The 13,979-nt window shown below is 38.3% G+C and overlaps 1 protein-coding gene across 4 annotated transcripts in view; it reads left to right on the top strand.

The window, feature by feature from the left end:
- The window catches only part of DISC1 (DISC1 scaffold protein), a 207,852-nt gene that overhangs the window by 59,151 nt on the left and 134,722 nt on the right, over positions 1-13,979 (top strand). For all 4 annotated transcript variants that reach the window (XM_055810644.1, XM_055810641.1, XM_055810642.1 and 1 more), the window contains 3 exons: positions 383-533; positions 3,824-3,953; positions 7,906-8,141. In XM_055810644.1, the coding sequence (XP_055666619.1) occupies positions 383-533; positions 3,824-3,953; positions 7,906-8,141 (517 nt within the window). The remainder of the gene's footprint in view (positions 1-382; positions 534-3,823; positions 3,954-7,905; positions 8,142-13,979) is intronic.

Below are 13,979 nucleotides of genomic sequence, written 5' to 3'. Positions count from 1 at the left end.
AAAGTGGAGCAGTGAAGAGTAGGAGTTTTCTTAGAATTGAATTCAGAGCTGTTACTCTAGGAAAAAAGCACAGATGATAACTTTGAGCCAATTCTTTGGAGCCTTACCAAATTAAAACTCTGTGAAAGTTCTGGGAAGCTGGCAGTTTTGTCCTTGTCATAGAAGAAAGTAGCTTAGCATCCTGGTTATCTGATGTTTTCCATTGTAGTCTTAGTAATTCATCCTTGAGCAAAACAGACCAATATATTTTACCAAAGAGGGAAGAACTGTCTGTGAGGTGGTCTTTACTTTTTGTTGATTGACCTTTTTTCTTCTTCAGGTAAAATGGAACCTTTTTGTTACTGCTAATTAACTTTTTTTTTCCCCCAAATTTGATTTCTAGCTGATAAATTTAGACGGAAACTGGAAGAACTGGAGAAAGAGAAAAATTCTTCAAAGTTTCAGCTTCCTTCAAGACATCCTTCAGTTAGGAGTTTTTTGGATAAGTTTGTTACCCAAGTTCAAGCAGCATTGCGCTGGGCTGCCGATCATCAGTAAGTTTGTTGATTTCTTATTATGTAAAATGGTACTTCTGTTTTTTTCAAAATGCAGACTACAATTTATGAATAATATTAATAAAAAGTTTTAAAGACCATTTAACATATCAATATAGAACTTGTTTGTGAAAATCCCCCCTGTCCCCCCACCTTTTTTCTTTCTGCTATTCTTTCAGGACAACACTGAAAAACAGTGATCACAAACTGGTGTATTAAATGGAACTTACCTCACTGATGTTGAGTGGGAATGGAATTGAATCCTTGACACAGCAGCTTGAGCATACAACAGCAAGGCAGCTTGAGCAATGGTTCCCTGTGGAGTTAATTCTGATGCTCTTTTCCAGGCAATGAAAAGATATATTTAAATATAAAGTAAAAACAGATTCATTTTTGATATGAATAGATCTTCGGGAGCTTCCTTTTATGCATCACTTGTTAGGTGGCAGTAATGTACTCAGCATTGTACAAAGTCACAGAAATAAATTCTCAACCTTCTCTTGAAGGGATAACAACTTCAAAGACTGGGGGAATGCAAGATGTGTTGGATGACCCAAGGGAGGTAGTTAGTTTAGGAAGAAAACGTTGTCTCAATTTCTAGGTCTGTCTTCAGCTATGCTGTGGTTACTGTTGTTAGAAGAAAGAGGATTCTTTGTAGATATTGGAAGCTATTCTCAAATGCAGTAACACAAATGAAAGAAGGAAAACCTGTTTTCTGGCAGCTTGTACGTAAAAAGGCTGCAGTGTGCTAGTCAGTACGTTTGGGTGTAATTTTTTAGACGTGAAAATTGGATAAAATCAGTACAGATAATAGGATTTTATTGCAGAGTTTGAAACTTTTAAGGGTACTTTTAGCCTCTATTTATAGTATTTAGTAATGAGGCAGGTTTAAAACAAACTGCCCTCCCTCAGAGCTGTCTCTTCCTACCTTCTAAAGCCCTAAGAAGCCATTTTACCATTCCTTGAAGATTAGGATACAGCATTCTATATTTTGTCATTAAGATGTGTTTGATTTATGCCTTAATTTGTAACGATAACTTTTGCTTTAGAGGTGGTGTTGTCTTTGGTGTCATAGAAATTGAGTCACTAAAGCATCCTTGAAATACATAGTCTGCTTAATTTTTTTTCCTATATGTGTAGATAATCTATTTTTTATATAATATATATACTTTTGTGAAAGTGTTCCTGTTCTTTGGATGATAGTATCTGCAACTCTGCACAGGTCTGAGAGCAGTGTACTCTTCAGTGTCACATGAATATACTCTTCATTTTTCTGCCTTGTGCACACGCCTTTCTTTGTGTTTGAGTTTGACTGTTGTTGTGATGCCCTTTCTTTTCCTGGCTTGATTCTTGTAGCCTTTTACACTGCTTTATCTGTGGTCTGACTCTCTTGTTGACGTAGCAAACATACCCTTTGTCTTCAATACTGGTGTTTAAAATTTTTCTGCTTCCAACAGTATTTTTAGATAGTACAGGGTGGAAAACATGAGCATTTCTTCAAGGAAAATTTGTAGGCTTCAGTTTTATTTTAGTTTCCAATTTCAATTGGAACAAAACCAGTATACCCAAGATTTCTTTTTTCACCTGGAAAACTGAAAAGATGATCAGACTAGCCCCAGAAGACCAGATCATTGCAGTTTTACTGGAGTTAAGACAGTCTCATCTTTTTGCAAATAAAGAACTTTTGAAACGAAAAGTGTGTATGGCAGGTAGTTTAATACGTAATAGTGAAATTCATGCCCCAGTTTGGTTTTATTTGTTTATTTGAGATCAGATTTTAGGTGAGCGCATTCGGTGTTGACACAGGATATTGGGGGCAGGTGGTAGGAGCCCAGGGTTGGTTATGTTTAGCTTAGGAACAATGCCGTGTATGTGCGAGCACCTAGGTTTGGTGAGATCAGAGATCTTATTTCTGTTTCCTCAGTACCAAGAAGGCAGACGTACATGGGGATTTCAGAGGAGCTTCTGAGAATAACCTATGTCTGTTGTGGAATGTTTCCGAAATCTTGATGGGCCACTCAGAAATTTCTATTGCATACAGCTGTTGGAGAGGTGCAGCTCTGGCTAAAAGCAGCTTCAGAGCTGCTGAGAAGTGTGGTCTGTTGGAGCCACAGCAATCTATAATGATTGTAAGGCACATACACAGTGATGGCCTAGCACCTCATAATATGGATGTCTCTTTGATCTGTTTTTTTGTTACAAAAATATGGTTGCACTGTCATTATGTCTATTTTGTTTAAATATTAATGCCATTTATTTTAGTACCAGGGTTTTATTTTGCTTTTTCAGTACGTTCTTCAGCCCACAGAGAGGGATGCATGTCTTCTGACGGTCCTGCAGAAGAGACTGGAACCTCTTGTTCCACACGCTTGTTAAACAGCTGTGCATGAGATCATAATTGTGTGATTAATCATGCTTAAACCAGACTTGCGATGCGTGTTTTGTATGTGGCATGGAATTATTTGCTTTGCAAGATTACAATGAGAAGTCATGCTTCAAAAACAGTCTTTGTTTTAAACAAGATATTGAAATGCATCTCTGCCCTTTATGTGGAAATGCATGCGCTTGTCTCTAGAGGTGAACACAGAAATACAATTGGCCTTGCAAGCATGCGTGCCTCTATGCAGGAATGTGCAAGACAAAATAGGTTTGCGTTGCTTGTAGGTGCATTTTGAGAGGCTGATTATAGACTTGACACTTAATGCACTGGTTGCCTTGGGGTCCAATCATGCAAAGATTTTACAGCTGAGGGTTGTACTGACCACTGTGAGGATTCCCGCTGACTGTGATTTTGAAAGAACTCGCTGTGCAAAAGAAAAGTAAAATTTGGCATCATGGAGCAAACACTCCAGATGATCTCTAATGTAGTCTCCAAAAGCTGACAGAAGCTGCAAAAATGGCTTTGGCAAGTTTCTAAACTTCTGTCTAAGAGAGATTTTTCTCTATATTGATAGAAATTACATGCCTTAGTTTTGTCTCTTTCAAGGCAGTGATGGATAAATTTCTGAAATATGAAAAAGCTGGGGGAAGCCTGAAGCTATACAAGTTTTCCTTTTTCCTTCTTCAGCGTGTTGTAAAAACAGTGTAAATGTTTGAGATAATAAAGGAAGATATGCCAAGGAAAAATCTCTTGTTCTCTAACTGTATCTGCTTAAAATGTAATCATTCTGGTGATGGTATGTTATGACTCTGAAGGTAACATGTAGTATTCTGTTCTATTTAATCTTTGCGATGTCGATACCTGGTGCTAGTGCTGATTTTTAGCTTTTGTAATTTTTTTTTTTTCAAAGGGTTAGACATGAAGAAACCCAGCTTTGGCATGAAAACGAGCATAAACTTTTGAGGTCCACTTACCAGGAGAGGATGCAGTTTTTGGCCACAAAACGAAACCAACTTTTTCAAGAAAAGAAATGGTTACAGGTAACAGGACTGCAAAGTTGTCCATAAGAACCAGTGCTGTGTAGCGAAAAAGCTTGTAAGCTGTCACACAGATTTAAATAAATTTATTGTAATAGCGACTTTGCTTCTGTGCAGCAATTAGAGCCTTGGCTGTGGTCCAGTTGATAATCTAAGTGATGATTGGAGATGGCAGCCACAGGAGTTGTGTTAATCTCATTATGGAGAAGCAGAACTGGAAGGCTTGGTGGCTGGTGTGCACGCTTTAACTTTCCTCATTATCTTTTAAAGTGTTCCTTTTATGTTCTAACTGGCCATTTTAATATTTCAATGATTTTCAGAAATTTTTGTTTGCAGACAAGGTTTTCATCCATTTCTGGTTAGCACTGACTAGAAATACACAATTCACCAGCTTTTGTTCCTGAAAGATGATTGATACATTTCATAAGGATGAAGGAATCGTCACAGAGCAGTTGGCATTTGCCAACAATAACTTTACACTGACACGTGATGTCACAACGTGGTAATTTGGCAAATGGAATATTTTTAAGATGGCTTCTGTCCAATTTTAAATCTGCAAGCCTTTTAAGCAAAATTCAGCTCTTTCTTTTCACTAGCCTTCAAAAATCTGTTTACTGTCTAGTACAAATCTTTCCTCCACCTCCTTTTAAACCTTGGTGATCACGCTCAGCAATGTGACATCCTAGCTAGTAGGTCTAGTTTTCTTTTTTTCTGTGGTCTTGCCTTGAAATCTCATTATTTTCGATATTTTTCTGCCTTTGGTGGATCCAATAGTATAACCATCTGCGTGTTTGTCTACACATAAATATATATAAAACCTAGAAGGAAATAGAGAAAAGCATCTTAGATGGCCATTGCAAAATCTTATTTAGATGAAGTGTCTTTTCTATCCTAGTCATCACCTTTGTATTGTTTAGATTTATTTCATCAACACATAAGAGGAGACAGTGTAGTTCAACATTATCGGTGTCCAGAAAACTATTTTTGGTGACCTAGATATCCAGCCAACCATCTCAAGATATTCAACTGAAAACTGCTGCACTTAAAACATTAGTGGATGTGGAGTCTTTATACTTGCTCCAGGTGAATCTTTATTTTTATGTAGTTATACTAGGGACAAATGAGCCAAGTTGCTGTACTGGCATACTATTTACGAGCATTTGATCAAAATCATTGTGAATTTGAGGTTCTGGAGAAGGCTGGACTATGCGGTTTGATAGCTCCCAGCATCCCTTAAGGATTGCTTCTGCCCAAAATCTGACATGATCTGAAGTCATTGTTACTAATTTTTTCTTTTTCCTCAGCCCTACTTTTCTTTCCTTTCCTTTTGCTTCTGCCCTCTCTCCTTTTGGTTCTGCATTTGTATTCAGGGATTTGAAAGCCTGTGACAGTATGTAAAATTTCATATTAAGGTTTCTGCCGCAGTCCGTACTTCATGGAGAACACCAGTCCATAAGTGAAGCTGGAGGTTTACAACCAGTACTGATTAACTGTCGTGTTAGAAATCTCAGCTTAAACTGAAACCCACAAAGTAAAACTCCAGCTTATGTTTAGTGAGCCGAGTATCATCTGCTGCTCCGTGCTGGGACTGTAAGTCCTTTTTATCTGTCCCTGGAGGCTGACCAAGAGCACATTAAAGGCTTCTTGTAGTTTCTGGAAAAGGATGTGGGAGAATTCCAGTTTACTGACTAAAATTTCCATTCTCCCAAGAATGCCTGTGAACTATTCCTGAGCAGAACAGCTTTCTCTCTGCGAATGCAGATTGTGTGCTTCTGGTATCTATTTCTGTTGTAAAAACATTTCAGTACTAAAAGTGTGTTTGTAAAACCAAATTCTGTTCATCTCCCTCTCTGTTCCCATGTAGGTTGCTTATTGCGGTGATTGCAATTACTACGTTTTTCACAGAATATGAAGGTCTTTGTATTAAGTAGAGCCTATTAAGATTTTGGCAGCATTCCCAAACCAGTAACACAGAGACAGAATTGTCCTTTGTGCGTGCTAAAAGACTGATTTGAGACTGAAAGAAACAAAACTGATGGTTTTGGCCTGCTGACCTTTCTGTCCTTGACAAATGCCTGTGGGTTGAAACGTGGGCCACTCTGTTCTCTTGTCACTAAATCTAAAACCAAAAAAGGAGGAAAATAATTGATGAATCTAGTGTTCAGCAGTAATATAAGTTGAAATTTTTGAGCCAGTCAACCTTTTAACATGCAAGAGCTGTTTCTTCTGGTTGTTTTTTTTAGGTGATACTCAGGGAGCTTGTTGCAGTACAGCAAGCCTGAAAGCGTGACAAAGTGAGCATTTAGTGAACTAAAATTCACTTAAATTACATTGAAAATCTTAAAAGAATGTTAAGGTTTTGAACTGAAGCACTCCAAAACGAAAGAAATGCCGAAGTTAGTTATCTGTGCATATTATGTATGTTTTATGAGAATCTTTAATTGTGTGAGCATGCCTGTTTTGTTGTTTGGTTTTTTTTTTTTCCCTTGGATTCCTGCCTCATACATTGCTGAAGATGGAAAGTGCTTGTTCAGGTATTCAGAGTACCGTTTTATCTTCATTACTCAGTATTTGGCCCCAGCACCCTTTTACTGTATGCCACTCAAACTCCCTTTTGGATGCAGATTTATTAATTTGTGAATGGGCTTCTTTTACAGCATTAAACAACATGGCATCTAAGTGATTCAAACCCACTTAATTTTATCTCCGTAATGTTGCTTTGGATGAAGAGATATTCTTACTGCCATTTTACAGACAGAATGAAGGAGTGAATTGCTATAAAAAGCTATATGGTAGTTTCTAATGTTGGTTATAATGCCTAGTTAGCCCTGAAAAATTTTTGTTTGTGGGTGGGTTTTTTTTGTTGGTTTTTTGGAGGTTTTTTCCCCATTATTTTTTTTTTTCTGGACTGAATGTGGTCAGAGGATGGAATTATGAGCTTTGTTTTCTCTTGAGAATCTATAGATAGCACTTCAGAAACCCCTCTTGTTGGTTGTATGGAAAACGGTGAACATTCAGTCTGCGGAGATAATAGTTTACGTTGCTTGCAAAGTTTCACAGAGATGGTAAGAAATGTAGAACTGCAATAAAATTCTCCAGTATGGTATTAAACTACTTTGATAGGAAGTAGTTCTCTGTGTGTGTGTGTTTGTTGTTTGGTTTTCGTTTTGTTTTTTTCCCCTTACTTTTCAAATTCTGGGACAAATGAGCCAAGGGCCACTTATTAAATAACTTTATTAACTCAGCAACCCAGACTCCTTCACAAAGTGCTTTTTCCTTGGGTGCAAGCGATCTGTTTTCAAGGAAAAATTGGACTGTGCTCTTGCAAGAGACATCAGTATTGTAACGCATGGGGTTTGAACTTCTGGCAAGAGTACAACTGACCTTGAAGCTCTGGTCATTTTAAGCCAGGGTAGGATTTTGTGCTGTTAATCAAAATTAAATATTAACAATCAAAAGGACTAGCCAGACAGTGATTCACCACCTGCATCCCGTGCCTAATGTTTGATTGGAAGCCTAGAGGAATTATTGCAGGAATATTCTGCAGGAGGACAGAGAGATGGTTGTTCAGATAGCTACCAGTCTGTAGCAAGATTCTGTTGTCATGGTTGAACTCTGAGGTTTTGGGTTTTTTGGAGGAGTTTTTAACTTGGAAATACCCACGTATTTTAAAGGTAAAATGTGTCTGGCAGTTGCTGTTGGAAGAGGAACCTGAAATTTAGTGTTGAAATGTAAAGTAGGGAGTTTCCAACTGTGGAAGCACTACATTTTCTAAGTACAAAAGGTATAAGAATTTTTGTATGTCAACAAAAAGAATGTCTTCTCGTTTAATATTGGTGCTAAATTGGACCACCTTAATTCATGTTACTTCTGAGACTTGTACTGAGACTTCTTCTAGGGGCGGAGGGAGTTCTTTACAGGGTTCATAGTAAACTCATGTTTCTTTTCTATGCAGAAAGAAATTGAAGACCTCCGAGCAAGACTGGCCATGTTAGAAACAAAAGATCAACAGCTGAGAAGAGAAATTGAAGAGCAAGATCGGCTTATTCAGTCACAGGACTGTGAACTGACTGCTTTGCTTGGCTGTGTTTCTCTGAGAGAACTACAGGAAGTAAGCAAGGCTGTGGATGACACTTTGGCATCCTCCTATCAAATTCCATTCAGTCTGGATCTTCCGGGGACAATAAAGAGGTATTTAAATTTCAGTATCTTGCCAGTGGTGCAGTCTTGTATCTTCCCCAATGTACTGTTGAAATGGCTGTCAGCGGTGTTCTTCATAATTGTGCCAGCTAATTAGCTGGATTCAGACACTTTAAAATTTTCAAAGAACAGATGTTGAAGTTCTAATATTAATATGCTTCCTCAGGAAGGAAGGCTTTGTAGTTATTTGGAAGTCTTGCACTTAGTATTTTTTTTATGGTAGAGCCACCTACAGAAAGCATATGTATCCATCAGTTGTTAATACCTATTGTCACTTTAAACTATTTCTTGTTAACTGGTGGAATTTTTTTGCCCAGCTTCGTAGTGCAGTAATTAAAACATATGTCTCACAGCCTGGAAGTGTGTTCTAGGCACCATCCAAATAAATATTAGAGATGCTTCTTGCTTCAGTGAACTTCCAGTCATGATAAAGACCGACGTGATGAGTGTTAGGCTCAGACCGTGAACTGGAAGTAGTGAGGGAGGGGATGCAGCATGAAGACTTTTGGGACATCTACAGTTAAATGCATAGCATATGGTTCCTTTAAATGGAAAAGTTGCTGCTTTTGGTAACCTTTTGGAAATAACCTCATCTTTATTTACAAAAGCAATAGAAGCGCTCGGGGCCTAAACCATACTGGCAGTCAATGGGACATTGGTAATGGAACTTTGAAAGTGTGTTACTGCTGCTGTGTCACCAGGACAAAATAAAATTTGTATTTATCTGAACTTGCATTTCTTCCAGATAAGCAATAACTATGTTGCTTGCAATTTTTTTTTCTCCCTTCATGTTTATTGAATTTAGTTTGGTTATATTAACATTCATGAGAAATTGCTGCTCATGTGTGCTAATTTATACAGGTTTTTTTAAACTCAGCAGAACATTTCATAGAGGACGTACTGCTCTCTTCTGAGATTTGTTTAAAATTTTAAATTAGGTTATGGGAAGTAGTTTCTTGAATTAAGTTTAATTTGTTTTAACAGTGTCTTATACCTGTGTTTCTGAGATTGAGGAATGAAAGGTCTCAAGCAGTCTGTTGAGAACCCGTGCTTTGATTTGAGTTTTCTCTTAGTATTGGATTTGCTTATGAAAGAATATTCAGATTTATTTTTTTTCCTCTCACATTGCTGATGCAACATTTGAGTTGCACTTAAGTCTTTGGGAAATTATTTAAAGATAAATTAACTTTGAGCGAGTTCCTCCTGAACCAGTACTGAGTTCTTTGCTCACTAGCACCATGAGTAACACGATCACTTGAGGGAAAACAGGTGTTTATTTGAAGTGGGTTCAGAACTTCAATGAAGATTTAGAATTAGTTTCTTTCCTTTCTGTTAATTTTTAAAAGATGCCTTGAATGGAAGCTTTCTGTTTTTGTTCTGTTTGTTGATCAGCTTCATGTCACCAGGGCCAATGATGAGATGCTTTTTCTCTCTTTACTGTAGCTGGAGTTCCCCTGTTGCAAATTCGTAAAGCTAAATGCTGGTTTGGGCTGCACAAGCATGCACGCTTAGGCAGGCATCTGTGACAGCCTTTGGGAGCAGTTTATCTCTCCTGTATCAGGTTGTAGTTGGCTGCTCTTGTCAAACCCCAAGGCTTTTTCTGACCAGAACTAATGGCAATGATGCAGATGCCCGCCTGTGGCATGGCCACGTGGAAGCCAGAGTCCTTGGTTCAGAACATGGAAGCTCTGCATTTAGGTCTTCTGCAGCCTGACTGGATCTGAACCTATAGCCTCACCTGGCAGGGACTTCAGCGTCCTAGCAGGGAGAATGCTCCATTGCAGTTTTTAAGCTGGGACTTAATGTGTCCAGGAATGCAAGCCCAGAAATCTAGTAAAAGGCACAGGCAAGAGGAGACCTGATTCTGGGAGGTGAAAGCAGAGAGGATTAATGGTTATAGATGAGAGAGAGACCTGGTGGTCATAGTTGTTCAGGGAGTTGGCAGCTGTCCATCAACGAATTGCTAGATTTCTTTTTTCTCCTTCTTCCCAAATTAAAAGCTAAGTGAGCTGGCAGGAATGTGTGCAGCCTTTTCAAGAAGCAAGGCACCGCTCACTGTCTTTTCAGCAGCTTTTTTCTTCTCTGTAGGAGATGGTGGTGCTCTTTGGATAAAAAAATGCTCTGTAGGTGTTTTCTCTACATGATGTGGCTTCTTGGTCTGATATGTCCCATGCAAAATCTGCACAAGCGTTGTACATGCTGTGCCTGCTGCTCTACTGGAAAATGCACAAGCTGTTGGGAGCACAGACTGAAATCTTCAGTCCAGCAGTGTGACTCAACCACTTGACATTATCATGTGGCCTCTTCCTTGCCTTTGGTTCTCTAATCTCTTCCCCCAAATCGTTTGCTACTTTAGGTAGCAGAAAGGATCAGAGAGCTGTGCTTGAGTGATGGTCAGCAGAGAAATTTCCAGCATGGGTTCTCTGCCACTTCTTGCTTTCAGGGCAGGCTATATATCCAGTAGGGCTGAGGGTAAGAAAATGCCCCTGCAATGGTTGCAGTTATCTTACTGTGAAACTGAACAGTGATGGGAGTCTTCAAGCTGTGCAGTCCGTCATACCCCTAGTGATCTGATGTCTGCATCCAGTCATGTTCTGTTCTCTCTTTCCGTAAGATGGAAAAGCAGTAAGATGTCTGGTGTGGATATACTTCCTGTGTGCCTGCGGGCATCCCTTACATTGTCATACAATTATAGAGTAATTTAGGAGGTCATCTTGTCAAACTCCTGCTCAAAGCAGGGCCGCAATTTCCAAGTGAGATTAGGTCACTCAGGACCCATCTGTCGGAGTTTTACGTGTCTCTAAGGGTGGAGATTTTGCAGCCTTGCTAGGCATCCTAAATTTCACCACCCTTACTGTGAACTCTTTTTTTTTAATCCCCCCATCTCATATCTAGCCAGAATTTCTATCATTGCAATCTGCATTGGATTATCCTAAATCAGTACTTGTGAAAGGCAATTGTATATTAGGTAGCAGGTTAAAATACTTGATGAAGCCAGTTCAGCATATTAGTTTTACATTCCAAAGTCTTAGGATATTTAATGTGAAAGAGGTTTTTCTGGAAATGCACATTTTATTTTATGAATCATTGCAGAGAAAAAAAAAATTCAAGTCTTCTAAAATTAAGGCTATCTGTGTGAGAAATAAAGCCATTGCTCATGCACATATACTAACGATCAGTGTTTATGTCAAAGTCGTTCAATATTGATGGGCTGTAAATTACAAGCTCCTGGCTATTGGGTTGCAAGATACTAAGTATTTATTTTAACGGCGTTGTACTAGTCAGTAAAGTACTGCTATAATGTGCTTTTGCATAATTATTTGTAGGGTACATGAATTGCATTCAGCACTGGAATAACACATGGCTGATGTGAAGCATCTCTTAAGACAGTCTGTGCTACAATGAATCATATTGAGTGACTTGCAGTTCACTATAAAATACAAATTATTTTGCTTTTCTTCGTCTAAATGTTATTAAGTAGCAACTTACTAAAGCAAACTTCAGGGAACATGAGAAAACATCTTAAATGAAGACTAATTGCCCAGAGAGAAGCGTGCGGAAGCAAGAGAGCAAGTCAATGTAACGTTGGGTTGAGCTTGTTTCTAAGCTTATTTTTCTTGTCAAACGTTGTTATTTTCAGGAAGATTAATAATCGTTTGTTTTGTCTTGTTTATCTTTGGTATGTGGTGGACTTCTTGAAAACAAAAAGCCTTTGTCAGTAACTATAGCATGCTTTTGAGTGTGAACGATTGGGAAATGTTAAACACGTTACCCTGGGCTCTTTCTTGTGGGCTGGTGGAAGCTGAGGTTAAAACTTGGCTGGTTAATGTGCAGACAAATATACTCACTTGTGTTTTGACAGGGATTCTCATCGAGGTTGAGACCACAGAATGTGGTCCTTTTGCTCATCCAGACAGGCCTACTTGCTTTTGGTAAACTGAAGGATGTAATCGTTACTATAAAGTGAGGAAATGGCAGTGCAAAAGCTTAGTTTGCCTGCGTGGGGTTGTGTGGAGTTGTGTTTAAAAGGTGGGAGCACCAGGTGTTGTGCGCACCACGACACATGTTAGTGTTTTAACTGAGGATGGCATATTGAAGTCAGAGGAAAATAGGTCTGAGTGTTTCAGTGTGAAGAACTTTCTCCTGGAGATTACAAAAGGTAATAAAATATTTTGTTTCCATATCCTCTACTGAAGGGGATACCATTTCAGAAATATACATTTTAAATTAATGTATCTTGAATTTTCTAGTCATAAAATAAGATCATGTTAATTATTTGCCTTACTCTCTTTAGTACCCGTTGTTTCCTTTTTTTTTTTTTTTTTTTGGTTTCTTTTCATTTCACAATGAAAACCAGGGAAGTCTGTTATACTTCTGTTCATATTTAGCTTCATTTAGCATTTTCTCTTTTGGTTTTATCCATATCTAGAGATGCATGTGACTGTGCAGCATATCATCCTTAAAATAAATTGCACAGTTCCATCTGAACTATTGTCTGGGCACTGGATGCTGGTTGAAGGAAATAAATTCAATTAAATATCTTTCAAAATATTTGAATACTCTACCTCTTCTTCCACTTTTCCCTTGGAACAATTTTTAATTAGGAGGAATTTGTTCCACAGTGAGTGTGTGGGATCTTCTGAAGATACGGAAATTCTCTTTTCTATATATTAGTTATTGTAGTACTGTTGTGGCCAGAGTCACAAGGAACTGAACTTGAAGTTTTATGCAACCAGTTCACTCTGCTTTAGTGATGCCTGGAGCTCATCTGACAAAGCTTAATTCAAAGTGAAATACAAATGCTCCGGGGTTTGAAAACTTTATTAGCTGGAATATACTCAGAGCATTCAACAACATCAGTTGAGGCCAAAGCCTGATAAAAGCAAAAAAGGTGGGTTTCTTTAGAGAAGTTGGTTTACCTGAGAGAAGTTAGAAAAGAACATTTATACATAGTTTCACGTATTAATTTAGGAAGTGGCATCCAGAATGGGCTGTCATGTACTGTCATTAGGAGAGAAGATGTTGTAAACGTTTTGTTGTTCTTCAAAGTGTATGTCCACATTAAATTTCTGGTCAAATTAGTGGTTAGCAAGCTGCGTGAAATTACTGAAGTAGTCTGAATGCAGCCATGTTTATTCGTAACAGCCTTTCAACAAAAATCTTAGCTTTAAAGAACTGTATTTAGAAGAAGCAAAATTGTATCCTATCCTTTCAAAAAGATGTCTGTTGTTTGCTAGATAACATGCAGTCTACCCAGGAAAGTTTCATTTAAATACATGGTTTGAAGTTTTCTTTGGCTATTTCTGTGAAAATGCATACATATTAAAAAATATCCTCTGGGAATAAGAAGGTAGCACGAATATGAAGAGCAGAGGGATGAAATGGCTTTATAGCATCAAAAAGTTTCTGCTGCAGTGCCTGGGCTGCCAATGTTCCTACTGTTTGCTGGGCTTGTGTGTAGGACAGCAGAGAACTGAATTGTACTTTTAATGCCAGATGGTCTCGGAGTTTTTACTTCTGGGTTTACTACTTGTTTTTTTGGGTGGTTTGGAGCTTTTTTGTTGTCTTCACTTTTTCCCAATTTCACCACCTTAGTGGTGCTTAATTACAAGTAGAAAGTGATGTTGGTAGGTAGGTTAGAGGAAAAATAATCTAAACTTTTTTTTTTTTTTTAGAAAGATCTTTCTGAATATTTTCAGGAGAGACTGCTCTGCTTGGTTTTGAGTCAGACCATGAAGACCCCAGTGGTTTAGCAGACATCTAAGCACATTGCATTGTTATGGAACTTCTGGCCTCATTTGGTGCTGGGGAGGTTTTAGCTGTTCCTGG

Source organism: Falco peregrinus, chromosome 7 (genome assembly GCF_023634155.1).
Source record: "Falco peregrinus isolate bFalPer1 chromosome 7, bFalPer1.pri, whole genome shotgun sequence".
Classification (NCBI taxonomy): domain Eukaryota; kingdom Metazoa; phylum Chordata; class Aves; order Falconiformes; family Falconidae; genus Falco; species Falco peregrinus.
The sequence above is the reverse complement of the archived record's forward strand: the minus strand, read 5'-3'. Positions and strand labels throughout refer to the sequence as shown.